Below are 17,080 nucleotides of genomic sequence, written 5' to 3' on the forward strand. Positions count from 1 at the left end.
CACGATGCTTAGGCTGCTGTCCATATGTGCGGAGGCGTACGCTCTAATAAAAGACACAAAAAAAGCACAAGACAAATGCAGAAGTTTTGACATTTTGGGTCAGCCATTGTGCCTAACCCTAGCCCTGATGAAGCTAAGATTTGTATCGGCTGCTAAAACATAACCAACACAAATAAATGTTACATGAAACCTGCTTGCCTTACAACGGCTTAGAAGATGCATTTGCGAACGTTACTTTTTACCAAGGAAAGCTCTTCCGAAACAAATTCATGTTATTAATGTAGCACGTGTATTTTTCTTTCGCGTGATGTATTTTAATTGGCTGGTGTATACATCTGTGTTATTTATGTTCGCCTGGGTTACAAACATATCGATTTCCCAACATTGACCTGAGACCAGTGTCTCTTAAAGCTGATGATCCTGCATTCATGACACAGAGCGTGATGGCCAAATTATTTTTTTGCAGCAGGTAAGTCTACTGGGAGAAGTGAATTTGACCTCACCTATTATATGCTCCGGGACAACAAAAAAATCACTTCCCCTATTTACCCGACAGCAAAGACACAACCAGCTGGGAAAACTGCTTGCATGGGCAGATCAACAAATCTCTGAAATGGCCATCACGATTGGTCCACTACAAGACAAGGTAGAGGTAAGAACTGAGTTGGCAAGCTCTATATGTGCACAATACCCTCACTTTAGTTATAGACTCGGAATCGATGCGTCTTTCCACGGCATATGGGGCAACTGCCGAACATTTATGAAAGTGTGAAATGTGCTGGGATTCTTTGCTAAATTAAACACTTGAATAATTTGTTGCGGCGCAGGTCATAATAATTAACTGACGAAATACATCTCTTTAAATCATTATACTCGGGGTTGTTTTTCTTCTTCATCTTCTTTATTTTCGATCTAACTTGCGAATCGAGGCGCGGGCACAAGCGCTTCACTCGTTAACGCACAGGCGCACAAAAGTTTTCTGTTTGCGACTTGATGGGAGATCATTGGGATGAAATGTCTCTTTTTTTTGCGAGCGGTAACAGAGGTGGGCAAAATACTTCCAAAGAACAGCATGCGATTTTACACCTGGGAATAAAAAAATAAAATAGGCATGTATGGAAAAAAAACTTTTAAGTTGGTCAGACAACTAGGCCTTGGATTTGAGTCCTGGAAAACTAAGACAAACATTCCAAATAAAAACCATTAAAACTTCAGGGCCTTGTGAAAAGTGTCATGTTTGGCCACGGCTAATCAATTGCTTCATTCAATTTGTGCGATTTTGTTTATATAACATTCCACTGAAAGCTTTGGCAGGGCCTCAGAAGCACAGGCTGGAAATACTTTGCCACCGTTAAAAGCTGCCGTAACTCTGCCTTGGCTTGGAAGGAGGAGCAGGAGCGTTGGTCGGCGTTGCGTCCGTGTGCACGAGTGCAGAGCAGAGCCGGTCGCGCGGCACTGCACCATAAACCCCACTCGCGGCCAACGCCGGTGACGATTGTACACATGTACGTTGAACGTTGTTTCTGACCATACGTAGCCAGCCGTGCTCATCGGAGATGCGAAGGAAGGACAACAACTCAACACAAAAGCAGTTCTAAAGAAATGAGTTTTCAATCGAAATTTGACTGGTGCTGGGCCTCCCCTAGGTTGACTTAGCCTCAAATGATACCTGGTGCAATGTGTAAACACAAAGGTGGCCTTCCTAAGGTGCACGCGAAAAGCACTTGCCACAAAAGTCGGTTAAGGCTACACGGGGAGTCTTTGTCTTTGTGCAAAGCGGAGAAGTGTCTTAAAGGCGGTGCAACAGACACGCCTCTGGTGTGCGTTCAGGCTGTGGCACGTGGAGCGAAACGTCAGACATCGTGCAGAAACCAACATCGGAGCAGCGCACAGCGCAACCGCGACAAACGACGCAGTTGTGATACCCACACCACGCGAAGAACCAAAAACACACAACTGGCGCGGTCACAACCACACCACAGCTGCGCCGTCTGCTACCGCGCAGGAAAATAATTATTGTCATTAACCGATTAAGTTTTTATTTTATTTTCATGATTGATGCGCGGCGATAGTTTGTCCACACCTGTACGCGCAAAGGCCACGCAATGAGCGGTCGCGAGCGGAGAATTCGCGTCGATGGCGAGGGCGGTGCCGCCGACTCTGCTGGCGTCACCGCGGCGAGGGGGCCCCACGTTACCCCCCGTGATAGATGGCCACCCACGGCCATTCGTATAATGTGCTCAGTCACGTTTGACACCGAAAAGGGGATGTTTAATCATAAATCCCGCAAGGTATAAACTCTGTCCATATGGAAGAGCAGCTGCCTCGCGGCCAGGCTCTATTCTTAGCGAGACGTCTGCAACATCGTAGGCCCCAGCGCAACATCTGTCAGGACGACGAGCAGCCCCGGCCTGCGCCTTCGCGAGTCGCGACGCTCCTCCGCCGCCTCCGCCGTCATAACTCGCTCTCGGCAATTAATGCAACGCAATGCTTCCTCTCCTCCTCCCCCACCCCCCAACCTCAATTCATAAATATATGCTTTGCACTTCCAGCATCTTTTTTGTTATAATTAAGACTCCCGACCATTTGTACATATGCGTGCGCATAGTGTGCGCGTGCGTGAATAACTGCCACGTAAACTGTGAATGTGCTGTTGTGATAGAAACAAAGTAATAAAAAGGAGATGGGAGTTGGGGGCATAGGCCTGGAGGCAGGGCGGGCGGGGGGGGGCTGGTGGAGAAAAGTGAAAATGATATGTTAATTCTGTGGGAGCCCACATCCTTAGTGATGGGGGCATTTGCACATAGAGTGCTCACAGCCTGTGTCTAGCAGGCCTCTTGTAAGAGTAATTAAACGAGCATTAGGAAGAAAAATGGAGGCCCAAGGAGTGATTATGCACAGATGCAAAGCGTACGTCATGTTTAACATAAATCATCCGTGGCGTACACATTGCACGATTGCATACAGCGCAAACGGACGTATGTCGAATTTTGGCGAGTGTCGGTTACAGGTGGTGCCGAGTGTCAACAAAACAGCCCGGTATCTTTTTCGAGTGGCTATTACATCCCTCCACGTGGGATCGGATCATAGGAGAAGAAGGGAAAAAAAAATTGCATCAAGAGCGCTTCATCACGCCATTTAGACGCCTTTAAATTGAACGCTACCATTCAGATGTGCCCTTTAAACAATCTCTGTGAACACATTATTCACTTCGCAAGTTTGTCAAAACAGCAGGCCGCCGAGTAATTCAGTGATGGACATACATGACCTTCAAATGCGAATGCGTCGCTACAAAACTTGCGGATTTAGGAATATGCTGTTTTCTTGTGCAAACAAAGTAGAGGCTCGCAGGGCTTAACCCAGTCGCCTGCAGCACCACTAACAAGCGAGCAAATTGTGGCCATGGCCAAAACGAAGCCTTGCGCTTATTTTTTTCCTTTCTCGCAACATTAACACAGCGGGCGTGTTTAAGCCCCCAAGATTTAGCAGTGTTTTGTATCTGCGGTGGCAGACGAGACACAGCGCGCCTCTCTGTGCCTGCCCATACTTCATCACACGGGCCTCACTTTAAAGGCAGGTTTCAGATTGCCGAGGCAATTCAACCTGGGATTGAACCTCCTCCGCTGATCCGCCAAATCTCAGTGCCCCCCGCCCCCTCCCAGGTACCCCCGAGGTCACATTGATGGTACTTGCTGCTTTGGCATCTCGGAAGAGTGATGTCGCGTTAATTGAAAGCCAAGGGCGATTCATCTTAAAGTATATGTTTTACGGATTCTTAGCTGAGACATCTATCTGGCCAGATACCCTCCGAGAGATGCTTGGTCGAGAACGCCCTTCACGTAGCAGAGGCTCTTCCAGCAGCAGCAGCAGCGGTGAGAACCGAAATTATAGGGTTGCACCTTTGCCTTTTTTCACGTGTTACTTTAAAAAAGAAAAACCAAACATGAAATAATGTCATCACAGTGGAACAGGGTTAAATGAGAATTTCTCAGCCAAAGGAAGCTGTGCTGGGACCGCGCGCGTGTGCGTGCGTGCGTGTGTGTGCGTGCGCGCGTGTGCGTGCGTGCGTTGTGTTGGGCATCCTTCCCCAGACCTCGCAAGGTCCTCCTCTCTCGCAAACAAACAATAGCATTAGTGAAATAATATTGTCCCGTCGGCTGGCAATTTGAGAAGATGAATGCCCGATTCTGGTGTTTCATCACTGTCACTCTGTCCGAGGCTGCGACCGATTGCGCTGTCATTTCATATTGTGTCACCAGGAGCTATGGGAAACACAATGCTGTGTGTCGTGACGAAAAGAGCAATGGGGGGTGGGGGTTGGTGTATGTGGTGTGGCGGGGAGGGGGGTAGAGAGCCCTGCTTTTCTGCTGCACGAGGCTGGGGGACCCCGGGGGAAGATGGGAGGGGGGCCGTGGGGGGGGGCAGGTAGGGAGAGAGAGAACGTTTGGGGGAGCGCAGCGTTGGGGAGGTGAATCGCGATGTTGCGACCGCGAGAGACGTTTCGTGTTTTTACTCGGCTATAACCAGTGAGCACTTCATTGCTCCACTTTCAGAAACATCTTTGACCTTTTTGCTTTCCCCTATGATGCTGGTAGGTTCAGAAAAGTGTCGTTTTTTTTTAATCCGAATGTGGAAGATTGCAGGAGACGTGTTGTCACGTCAGTGCAAAGCTATCGCCGCACAATGTGCATATGCATGTCAAGAGTATTAACTCAAATTTTGTTATGCAAAAAAACCTAAATAAATTATTTAAAAAAATTAAATAAAATACCAAGTCATTTCTTCATTCATTTGGATGGTTTCCTTCGACTTGGCACACAAGAAGGTTAGCGTGACCAGCATCGTACCCCTGAGGAATTTGATGTGTCTGGCAATTGGGAATATCACATTATGGTTGGTATCACAATGGCCTACTTCGTATATATATTTTTTTACAAAGCGTGTCATCGTATTTTTACATAAATGAACGACTTAATCCATATTGTTATAGTTTCGTTGTAATGTTTGACACATCCCCCTATACTATAAATAATGAAATGTACATAACGTTTAATAGACGTGCTATAGTGTTATTCCTACGTATTATGAATAATAAATCCACTGCTGGATGAAAGCCTCCCCATGCCATTTGAGTCGTGGAGGCTTTTTGGCCATACTTCACCTTGCTGGTGCTTGCAGATTGGTAAAGGGCCCTATATAAGAACGGTGATTTAAAAAGAAAGTGTTCAGGACTACAACTCATGTCAACCTAAACACAACTAATTTAAACATAATGGCTTATTTGAGTTAAAAAAGGTGTTTAGGATTACAACTAGCATATCAACCTAAACACAACTCCATATGGACCTAATGTTTTCTTATTTGAAGCTCTTGAGCAGAAATATTAAATGAGTATGTGACCACATTGTCCTGAGTGCACCCAACTCTTTGTAAGATCTGAGAAGTTGAATCAGAGTTGAGCCCGATTCATACTTTGATGGCAGACCGCTTAGAAGTGCCACGCATCCATCATACATTCGGCCTGCAAGGTGACAAGAATGTCTACACTGTACAGCGGTGGATTGACTCCATCTGTGGAGAGCTTTGGGAGTCCCTGCCTTGGTTTCACCGTGGAGTTTCCTCCGAGCCCTCCAAGTTACCTCTGGCACGAAGCCCAAACACCTCGTTCAGGGAATTGGTCAAACATCCAAACGAAGGACCCTCTTGAAAAAGTCTTGAGACTCAATTGAGGCCTTTCTGGCTAAATAAAAAGCGTAGTTATTACTACATGCTGCTATGTTAGAGGACTATAAAACTATCCAAACTATAAACCATTTTTATTTTAGTTTGTCAGGTAAGGCCCACTGAGCGACATAACTCTTTTTCAGAAGCGACCTGTCCAAAAATGATACCTTAACGAAGTGACTTATCACGTGGAAATTTAGCAGCCAAATACTCTAAACGCACGTTTCTAAATGTGAAGGGAAAAAAACCAGAGGACCCGGAGAAAAAATCCACGCGACCATGGAGAGAGAGAGCACACAAACTTCAAATATACAGCAGGCGTCAGGATCGGGATCGAACCCACGATCTCCTGTATACCAGACAAGGCAGTTAACATCTCGTCAGATCTCGGGAGCGAAGTAGAGTTGAGCCTGGACAATGCTAGGCTGGGCCATACCCATGCATAGGGGCTGCTATTGGCTGCAGGGGTTACGTGGTGGGGAGCAGAGGGGAGCGAAGGTAAATCCATTGCTGCACTGTACTTTATTCTCCGGCATCTACTCCCCCCACAGCCCCCCACCGCCCCCCCCATTACTAACCAGCGTGGTGAAGTATGGTCTGAATAATCTCTATGATCCACACGGTGTGGTGAGGCTCTCATCCAGCAGTGGATATGTTAGAGGTGGCAATAGCGGCAAAAGAAAACACACCGTGTGGGTCTATGCAGACCTTCAAATATCCTGTTCTCAAAATGTTTTGACTGGCCCTCTATGTACACATGAATATGTATGTGTGGAGGGGATAAACTAAAAAGAACAGAGGCGCATATTGCTCAGATTTATGAGACTCGTGCTTATAGTGCCGTTCACAGAATGAAGCACGTGCTTTATGAAACGTACGTTCTCATGAATCACGCGATCCACGATGCAGGCTCCCGGACACACGTCGCGAGCTTACACCTCTGCTTTAAAAAAAAAACACGGCTATTTGCATTAAAACAAAGCGTGTTTCTGCAAGTTTGGGTTATTTAATTTAATTTACTTTATTCACGCAGGAAAGCCACATTTACTCGGAGGGCTATTTTTCAGGAGGGTCCTGCATTGGGTTTTTATTTTTAGATATTTTTAGCCAAGAATTGCAGACTCTTTCTACGGTGCCGGAGGAAAGCGGAGCACTCGGAGAAAACCGACGCTCACGAAGGGGCAACGCGATCTCCGTACAGATGAAAACAGATGGTGATTTGTCCACTTTCTGTACTGCCTTCTCCTGGCAAGCCAGGGCATGTCACATCGATGCCTATGGGAACTCAGATTGCAAATGTTGTGGATTTACTCTCCAACACACCGATGTGCTGTACTAGTAACGAATTGGCATGTTCTGTTGACGTGACAACCCTTACTAATTGGCTGTGTCGGGTGGTGATGGGTTTAACAACACATTTATATTTAAGCGATCGAACCCAAAAATCTTGTATTATGGAGTTTCACAACATTTGTGCAGTGATCCACCAACCCTAATTTGCCGACAAGGTGCTGGTTTATGGGTGTGATATAACTGCAGGTTGTTAGGAAACCGATTTTCCTCGGTGAAATGTTTTCTGTCTCTTTTTGACGAAACCAGACAGAGAAGAATTGAAGCAAATGCACGGGGGAAACGACCTCCGGGGAGGAACCTATCCTCTAAAAAACGATAAACGAAATGCCGCCGGCTGAACATCTTCCAAAAAAAGATAGCGTGCCCCAAAAAACAAAACAACAACAAATAAAAGGGCCTGGCACCTAAATATAAAGCCAGGCTCGTCATCCATTGTTTAATTAACAGTTCAGTCACCTTTTCTGCTCCCACGGCGGAGACCAATTAATTGCGTTTCCCGCGGGACTCGCTGTGCGAGTGCGCAAGCCCACCACCAGCACCACCACCACAACCACCACCACCAGCACCACCACCACCAGCACCACCACCACCAGCACCACCACCACCACCAGCACCACCACCACCACCAGCACCACCAGCACCACCACCACCACCAGCACCACCACCACCAGCACCACCACCACAACCACCACCACCAGCACCACCACCAGCACCACCACCACCACCAGCACCACCACCACCAGCACCACCACCACCAGCACCACCACCACCAGCACCACCACCAACACCACCACCACCACCAACACCACCACCACCACCAGCACCACCACCACCAGCACCACCACCAGCACCACCACCACCACCAGCACCACCACCACCAGCACCACCACCAGCACCACCACCAGCACCACCACCACCAGCACCACCACCAGCACCACCACCACCACCAGCACCACCACCAGCACCACCACCACCAGCACCACCACCAGCACCACCAGCAGCATTGTGCGGCGACGACCACGATGTCGTCACGACTCTGGGGGGCCCCCAGCGGCCGCCGCCGCCGGCGGCCGAACGCCGAGAGAGACGTCGACGTCTTTATGGTCACAAATCGCTCATTATTAACATCGTGCCCGCGTCTCCAACTGCCGCCCCCCCCCCCGACACTCGAGGCAAATACTGTAAAGAATTGCGGGGAAGCAATTATGGTATGAGGCACCTTCCCAGCACCAGGCGAGACCTTAGCCGCTGTGCCTGGCTTGACCTCCTATTCACCCCAGCTGTCACGCAAAGCAAGTTATGTATGTTTACCTGCGGTGCGGACATTCAATATGCTTAATTTACAAGGGCATTGTGAACGAACAAAGTGATATATTTGGAGTTAATGCTTGGGCCTGAACGTTCCGATGTATTGTTAGAAGCAGCTTTCTATAATTCTTTACAAAAAAAGGGACAGGCTATTGATTCCTTGAGCTGTAAATTTCACAGGGCTAAGTGGCCTGATCAGAATTCAGGATTATAAATGAATGGGACAGGACTGAATAAGAAGAATGCTCTGCAATAGTGGCAGCACTTAATGGTAGAAGTCATTGCAGATGGAGGAAATATTAAAAAAAAGTGGAGGGGGGGGGCGGAAGGGAGGGGGTGCAAGTCTTGCAAATCAATTACCGTTCCGTGTCTCAAATATACATCTGCTGTGGATTTTGCTCACTAGAGTCATTTGTCTAAAGCTTACTGGTGTCTGACATGATGGAGGGAGGGACAGTACATTTGTATTTCCATTTACATATCACAAGATTACGGGAATAAAATATTCGCTCTCTAATGCCGCGCAGTAAATTACTCTGCGAATTGATTAGAAAAGGCCCACAATATCATTTATAGCCATTCCCCAGAACTGATAAGAAATAATACCATTACTCCCATTCACTGAAAGCCAAAGTGATGTTGCTAAGGTTTTCTTTTTATGTGCCTGCAAATGTATGATTTTGGACTTTATTGCGATTCTCAAATGCATGCTATTATTGTGCTCGCCGAGATAAATGCTTCGTAACGTTAATAAACTTTGTCAAAGGGCGTAATGACACCATGTAATTTTAATTAGGTGGATAGATCTTCTACGTGCAAAAAAAAAGCAATTATGCAAGATGAATATAGGTATCTTGCACATTATCTCCAAAAGCATTTGCAGTAAAACACAAGAAACTAAAAACGCTTCCATATCTTGCAACAGACTTTTTGTTTTTTTTCACGCAATTTTTTTTCTTATTCTTCCAGATAGCAAAGCGTAATATGGTACGCATCACTAATAATGTTGCAGGACCCCAACAGCCATTTAATAAATCTGTAATAACGTATACATGGTAAAAAAAAGCATTGTACGCACGTTGAAATAAAAAAAAAAATACCAAACGAGCGAAATGAGGAGGATGGCATTCTGGATCACGTCCTGTAAACCGTGACACGTTTGCTAAGAATAACGCTGTCCCACATCCTCACCACGGCCGAAGACGGCCGCGACGAGGATGTGGAATTCTCAACAACAACCAAAACAAATTGGGTGACATTTTAAAATATGATCTTGCTTAACAGCGTACGAGCGAGATGAGGTGCATTAGGAAGCAGTGCCTGGAGTCATTGCTGAACTACAGACCCGACTCTCCTGCTCGGTGACAGGCGTGCCTTCAAGACCGTGCGTGCACCGTTACACCTTGTTACTTCATTTAGCCACATAATTAAACACTTCCACTCTCATTACCGTGTCTTAATTATCTCGCATTTAATTACCTGCCAGACATAAAAGACTTGTTAATTAAACACCGACGCTGGGATGCCAGCCACTGGAAAAGCGCCGAGCACGAGAGAGAGAGAGAGAATGGAGACAACACACCTTCCAACCTCCAGACCGCCACGGCAGCCTCGTGTCACTTAATGTGTTTATACAGGAAAACAAAACTGCGAGGCATTCCCATTTATTTACGTATTTATTATTAAAGGTGCACTGCTATGAATCAATAGGCGCTCTATTCTTGCCCCGGCAAAGCGCGGACGCTGCGCGTGAGCAACGGAAGAGGACCTTCACAGGCATCCGCTTCAAGTGAGGTCCAGCACGGCACTACCTCGATGCTGCCGGTGCCAAGCCGCTAAACATTTCGCATCGCACCAGCGGTAATGTGTGGACCGTTCATCCCTGGAATGGTTGTAAAAGGCACGGCTTACGTCTGGAGCATTTATAGACGGAAGGGCTTCATTCATCATCTGCCATTGTGTGTATTCAACGTGGTGAAGTATGGTTAAACAGCCCTGACGACCTACACGGTGTGTGAAGGCCTTCGTGTGGAAATAAATGGACTGCACTTTATATATATTTTTCCTATATACTAGAGTAGATTGGTCATCTGAGTTTGACTCCCAGCTACGGCCAACATCAGCGGTGTGCGATTTCTGCAACCAATACTGCCCCAAACCTCTCCATCCGACTGCTTCAACAATTAGCGTGGTGAAATATGGTCAAAGAACCACCTTGGCGGATACGGTGTGGGAAGGTTCTCATCCAGCAGTGGATTGATAAAAAGGCTGCACGTTATTACTAGATTCTAAGTCTACTCTGCAATGCTGGCCAGGTGGGTCTGATTAGTCCACCACACATGATCTTAACTGCCCTTTGGATTGTAATAATAATTTCAGCGTTATATAGCGCAATTCATACTAATTGCATCTCACTCGGCTGTACAATAATAACATGCAATAATTGTATGCAATAGTCACGTTAAAGGCCAAAGCCTATTTACAGAAATGATTCAGCAAGTAAAAGAAAACAGAAACACTCAGAAAATTAAATAACTGAATGAACAAATAAAGAAATGGTATAAAAACAAAACAACAATGAAGTTATCACAAGAGGACATCTCTCTATGCCGCTGCCTCTAGACCTGTGTTGCTCAACTCCACTCCTCGCCAATTCCCCTTCCACCCAACCACGAGACATCGGTTGTTTTTCGTCTTTCCCAATATTTGATCTTCATTGGCAAATTAAGCCGCTGCACTTACCCCCAAGCACCCGATGGTTGGGTAATCACGGAAAGCCCGAGGATTGAAATTGAGAAGGACTCCTACGGACTGCAAGCCCGGGCACACTTCTGTGATATTATCCCTGCATTGTACGCGAGCTACAGAGTCGCATGAAGTTGCCACCGTACAACGATTCGCACACTAGACTTGCAACTCAGAGGTCCCCGGTTCCATTAGATTTTCCCAGAGCAGAAGTTGAAACAATGGCGCAACTATTTGTTATTGTTGTTGTTGTTTAATTCTCCCCCCCGTGTCCACCCAGCAGTATAAATGGGCCCACCACAGTTAGTCGATCGGCAGGACGTGTGTGGTGGGGTAAGTGTAAGAACATCCACCTCGTCCGAGATGTCTGGCCAAGCATTAAAAGGGTATGCAACATACCCCCTAGGAGGGCTCCCGAGAGCTCCTTCTAGCTGAGGCCCTTCCATCAGCAGTGGCGTGAGAAAGCCATTGCAGGGCTGCGCCATTATTCTTCCACATTCACTCTTGCTCCACGCATTCAACGCGATGCCTCTCACGTAATTATTTGACTGACATTTTTTGTACAAAAAAAATTCTGCCAGATATGAACAACGATTTTTTTTTTTTTACGTGTAAAGCGATGCTTTAAAATTGGAGAGGTTTTTTTTTTCTCAGTATTTTTACACAGAAAATAGGGCTATCACCCTAGTTAAAATAAAGGTCATGTATGCATTATATATATTTAAAAATAATTCAAGAGTGCACTCCATAATCCCCGGCAACATGACACCCACGATCTTAAGGAGCGATCCTTTCTTCGTCGGAATATTTGGACGTTCAACGCCGTGAATGAGAGAGGGTGGCGCACAACAGCTTATTTACAAATTAATATATTTTTTGACATCGTCTCTCGCCCACATAGACCCTAATCTGCTTAGCGCGGTGTTAGACTGTACACGAGTCTATTAAATTGGTTCAATTTAATTAGACGTTCTCTCGAAATAACCTTGCACGCCGCGTCTATACATTACCGGATCTCTGTATTTTTTTGGTGACGACTGCTTTATCGCGGTGTGCTCGGGAGGAGCGGTGATAGATACAGCCAAAGGCGTTCGCTTTAATGATAAGAACGATGCCTTTACATTGATACAAAGTGCTCCTTTACGTGGCCTCATTAATGCATCCGATGAAATATTTGGCTGCTGCAGATCAGGCTTTGAGTGTTCAAAAAAAATTATCGTACCGTGTTCAATTTGAAACGTGGCAACAGATCTCTTCGGGGTTTTTTGTTGTTGTCGCATTTTTCAAATGTTGCCGTTTTTAAAACGTTTAACAACTTCCATGTTGACAGACCCCACGCTAAGCCAAGAGCGCCTCCTACTGAACGGGAATTCATCCACTGATGGTTAGTTGCAGCCATTCGTGGCAAACCGTGGGAAGAAACAAACGCTGTTCAAGAGATATCTTGTTATGGAAACCCCCCAAGAAGACCTGTGACATAAAAAAAGATAGATCAGATTTCCACTGAACACACGCCAGAGATATTCGTCCGTAGAAATTCGCCGCCGCCTTCAGTGCAATCGACGATTTCAACAGCTAACAAACAAGGGCCTCTCTCGCATGCAATCAAAATGTGGTCTGTTACCAACAATAATTCCGACCTTGCAATGATTTCCCATTGCGTTATACCGCCGCTTACCGGCGAAGGGTGAGGAATGCACGAGAAGTCTCTCCCACGACCTCATTCCCTCGCACCATGTCGTGGGGCATTTTGCACGCGGCTGTTGGCTTTGAGCCGAGATGCAAAAGCAATCCAAGATGTTGTTCGTGTTACTCAGGACACAAGCGCAGTGAGCATATGGATATCAGTAGGGAAAGGACACGTGCAAATTTGAATTCTTTCCAAATGAAGAAGAAAAAAATCGAGTTAAACCCAAGTGCCCTGTCTTTGTAAGGCCTTGTTAGGGGGAGTGGTGGCGCAGTTATTAGCGTGCTTCACCATCAACCCGGCAAGCAGAGTTTGATTCCCGGCCACGGATAACATCGGTGGTGAGCGATATCTGATCCAGTCCTTCCCTTCACAGCCCCAGCCTCTCCATCAACTTCACCGACCCACGCCGAGCAGTGAGCAGTACGGTCGAGCAACCTCCACCCCTCCCCCCACGACTCACAACAGAACTCCGTCCAGCAGTGGATTTACAAAGGGTTGTACATCCTCAACAAAGACGTTAATTGAACAACAGAAATAAGGAGGGCTGCCCGATGAGTGATTTGACACTGCACGGTATATTCATTCATAAAACGCAGACTGACACTGCAAATGAGGTGAATGTGGCTCAATGGAATTGCGCCATAACGAGTGGGGTCACCAGGGGCATTTAAAGGGGTTAAGGCCCCCAAACGTGATTCTGACATTTTCCCATCACAACAGCGGGTGGACCTTAGCACGCGTAGGCCAGCGGGCACAACAATTAATGGTACTTTACATTTAACACTCAATTTCCCAATGCCGGTCGACGATTGTGAGTGCATTAAAAATAAATCAACTCAGCATTTGACTGCATCGGTTCATACCCGTTGAATATGTTACGTTCCAACTAAAAAGTACAAGAGCGGAATATGTGCATCTAGGTTAACAGATGCTGGGGGTGGGGGGGGGCAGAGTGGAATCAACATTCTTGTGAAATCAAGAGGTGGGCAAAAGCAGGTTTGGAGTGCTGTTCGAAAACTGAACTTGGCAAAGAAAACATTTCACGTCACCCCCCCTCCCCCCCCACTTATATCACAACAACAAAAATATAACGGGGCCTCACAATGTGTGTCACTTCATGGAACAAAACACACGCGCGCACGCACGCACGCATCGAGAAATTCCCAGCAACTGTACGCGCCCACCTGTGGACTCGGTGGCAGTGAATGTAAGCAGCAGGCTCATGCCCTGCTCGTACGCATCCGGTGCAGGCACAAACAACTCGGTGGGTAGCTCATGCGTATCTGCACCCAAAAATAAAATGTGACCAAAACCACAACCGCTAACACACACGCACACATACAGTTACACGCACCGTTCTTATTCAACAGTTGCACGGTTTTATATATTTTTTATGGACGGCTTCATAGCAACGCCCTTGCAAACAGGAACATCTTGGGAATGAAACCACGTGTGCGTGTGCGCGAACGTTCAAGCGGGGAGCGGTAGTGTAGCGGTTAGCGCTACGCTGCGCTATTAACCTGGCTGACCCGGGTTCGATTCCCGCTCACGGCCAACACCGGTGACAATTATCTGAATCGGTCCTGGGCCTCCCCCTAGGTCGACTCAGCCTCAAATGATTAACTGGTGCGATGTGTGAGCATCGTCACTCGGGAGACAAAGGCGGCCGGGCGTGGTGTTGGCCGGCCTTCATAGGTGCTCGCTAACAGCACTTGCCCCAACAGTCTGTTAAGGCTAGACGGGGAATCTTTGTTCGAGCCACAGACCCGAGGTTTTGTTGACAATACAGTCAACAGTCATGACCCGAAATCAATTGGGAGATCCACAGTCTACCATAGGACTATACAGAATGTGCATGTATATAATGTCTACGTATTTATTTTACACATATATACTGCACGCATGGTTACAAATGTTTACCTCCGAGTTACAGCCGTAGCCAACGAAACAGTCTGGAAATTGATTGAAAACAAGAGTCGAATCGTTCCTGAAACCGACAGGAGGGAGAATATGTATGTGTGTGCTGCTGTGGGAATCGGTAGAGTAGTGGTTGACGCGCTGCCGCCGCTGCGAACTCGGCGAACCGAGTTCGACTACCCGCTCACGACCAACATAGGTGACGAGTTTCTGAGCCGGTCCTGGGCCTCCCCTAGGTTGACTGAGCCTTACAAATGAGACGAGCGCGTCTGGGCGTGATGTTGGCTACCCGACCCCTTGCATGGAGGCCGCGTGGGCCTTCACACGGGTGCTCGCTAACAGCACTTGCCCAAAGAGTCTGTTAAAAGCTGTACGGAGGGTCTTTGTGTGTAAGATTAAACAGTGTTGCAGCCGAGTTCCGACTGTGGTCTACGAAACAGTATATAAACGGCTTTGCCCTAATGTCATGGGGCATGTTTTTTTGCGCGTAAAGAGCTCACTAATTGGAAATTTGGGCATTACTGTTCAGCAAATGTTCAGCTATGAGTCCGCAATGAAAAAAGCTGCCATCTCGGGAGACAATTTTAAAACCGTTAAAAGAGAGATGAGACATTATTAGGGGTAATGTGTGTACCAAATTAGAGAGCGCTGATAAGTGCGGATGACTTGATTATGAGTTTATGACATTTAATGGTAATTATCCTAATTTTGAGAAGAAAAAAAACCCTTGTACATAATACCTTGATTCAAAGCACCTGCAGAGCGGGATGAGGTATCTGTGCAACTAATTACACAGCCTCTCCAGAATGCCACCCTTCCAGCAATTATTACACGGCAGGATATATCGTCAGTAAAATGAAGTTATGTTGTCATTTGAGGTGGAAATTATTATACATTTTTTCATCTAATTCATTCCAATTAGTGAAGGTTCACGATAATGTAGGCCAAATATATGAGTTGTTTGTCAATTTTCATCCATGGAAATCACTTGCTGTTGTTAAGTGTGCTTTGTTAATAACAAAAGAACCCGCACGTGGGGTGTTTGTGGTTTTGTGAGGCTGACGAAAGCGGGGCAGGAAGGAAGTCTGTACCCGGGTTAAATATCGAAACGAGAGCGGCTTGCAGCGAAGGGGGGTTGGCATTTTGAATTCCACCAAAATTCGTTCTGAGATCGACTCCCTGAGCGGATATTGACGAGACGTGACTTATTAACCAACGTTGGTGGTTTGTTTTCTTCAAAATATACAGTAGCATACGAACTTGTGTTGTTGTTTATATAGTTAGCTGTGTTTTTGAATTGTAATATTTTATTTTATACCTCTGACATGAGCGACAGCTTCGAAGACAACTTTTTGAATTTGCTCTTTGAGCAATCGGTGGTGAACCGGTCAGCTGAGTCCACGCAAGGTGAGTGGAACGCTTCATTTTATATTTGTGACGTTAACGTCCTTGTAAAAAAAAACAACCCCTATGCCTTGACATCCCTATTGACAGCGGTAATGGGAAACGGTATGCCAGCTCCGAGCTGCCAAATTAAGAGAAGCCTCCCCCTGTCGGCGCACACAACCCTTGGTTAATTTTCGCGCCACAAACGTTGCAAATTCGTGAATTGGTGCGATAAAATTAACAGCGGTGGGCCCCGCTCCTGTGACTTCTCTCTCGCGGCGATGACATAAGACAATTGACAACATTTTTTTTTTCAGTGGCTCAATTAGATGTTTTGATTGCTCACGCTACGCGCAGAATATACCTATATTTTGTTCTTCCTCCTTTAAACAACAGCAACTCTCCTCTCTCGCGCGACGCCCGCGACCACTTCTCGTTCGCACGCCGTGGCCACTGCCCCGCGTGTGCCCCCCCCCCCCGTGTGCCCCCCCCCCCCGTGCCCTCGCGCAAAAAGACTTCGCCCGCTCCGCCGATCGGCGCCGCGCGCCTGCGGTGCCGCGCGGCTTGGCCGGAGCGCGTTGAGCCCCACGGCCGTCTGCGCCTCGCGCGTTCTGCCTCCGTGCAAAGGCAACGCTCGCAGTTGAGGACGAAGGAGGAGGAGGGAAGGAGGTCGTGGCTGTTAAACAAACACTGCCATTGTTCATACAGCTTGCATGCCCGCTCTCTCGCGGTCGCGCCGTTATCAGCCGTCGGGATTTGCTTTCGGTTTGTGCCGCGTGCCGCTCGGGATGAGCCTCGTCCCACGTGTTGCTCCCACGTGCTGGGACGTTTCCTTGAGGAAGCGAAATTGGAGAAGCTCCCAGCGCTCGGAGCGAAACGTCGTAACATCATGCTGAAGAGCACGCAGTGTAATCCCAAAAGTCTACAGCTATGCTGCCATTAATAGGCAGAAAAGTC

General features: G+C 47.1%; 1 protein-coding gene and 1 long non-coding RNA gene across 2 annotated transcripts in view; both read left to right on the forward strand.

The window, feature by feature from the left end:
• The first annotated feature begins 424 nt into the window (after positions 1-424).
• Positions 425-9,831, forward strand: LOC142929106 (uncharacterized). The gene is made up of 2 exons (XR_012945262.1): positions 425-652; positions 9,670-9,831. It is a non-coding gene; the product is annotated as an uncharacterized LOC142929106 (long non-coding RNA).
• Positions 9,832-15,420: 5,589 nt separating this feature from the next.
• The window catches only part of LOC116945985 (uncharacterized), a 41,784-nt gene continuing 40,124 nt past the window's right edge, over positions 15,421-17,080 (forward strand). The window contains exon 1 of the mRNA XM_076069622.1: positions 15,421-16,144. Coding sequence (XP_075925737.1) covers positions 16,063-16,144 — 82 coding nt within the window. The 5' untranslated portion in view covers positions 15,421-16,062. The remainder of the gene's footprint in view (positions 16,145-17,080) is intronic.

The sequence above is a fragment of the Petromyzon marinus genome, chromosome 25 (genome assembly GCF_048934315.1).
Source record: "Petromyzon marinus isolate PM22_M1 ecotype Great Lakes invasive population chromosome 25, UKy_Petmar_22M1.pri1.0, whole genome shotgun sequence".
NCBI classification, from domain to species: domain Eukaryota; kingdom Metazoa; phylum Chordata; class Hyperoartia; order Petromyzontiformes; family Petromyzontidae; genus Petromyzon; species Petromyzon marinus.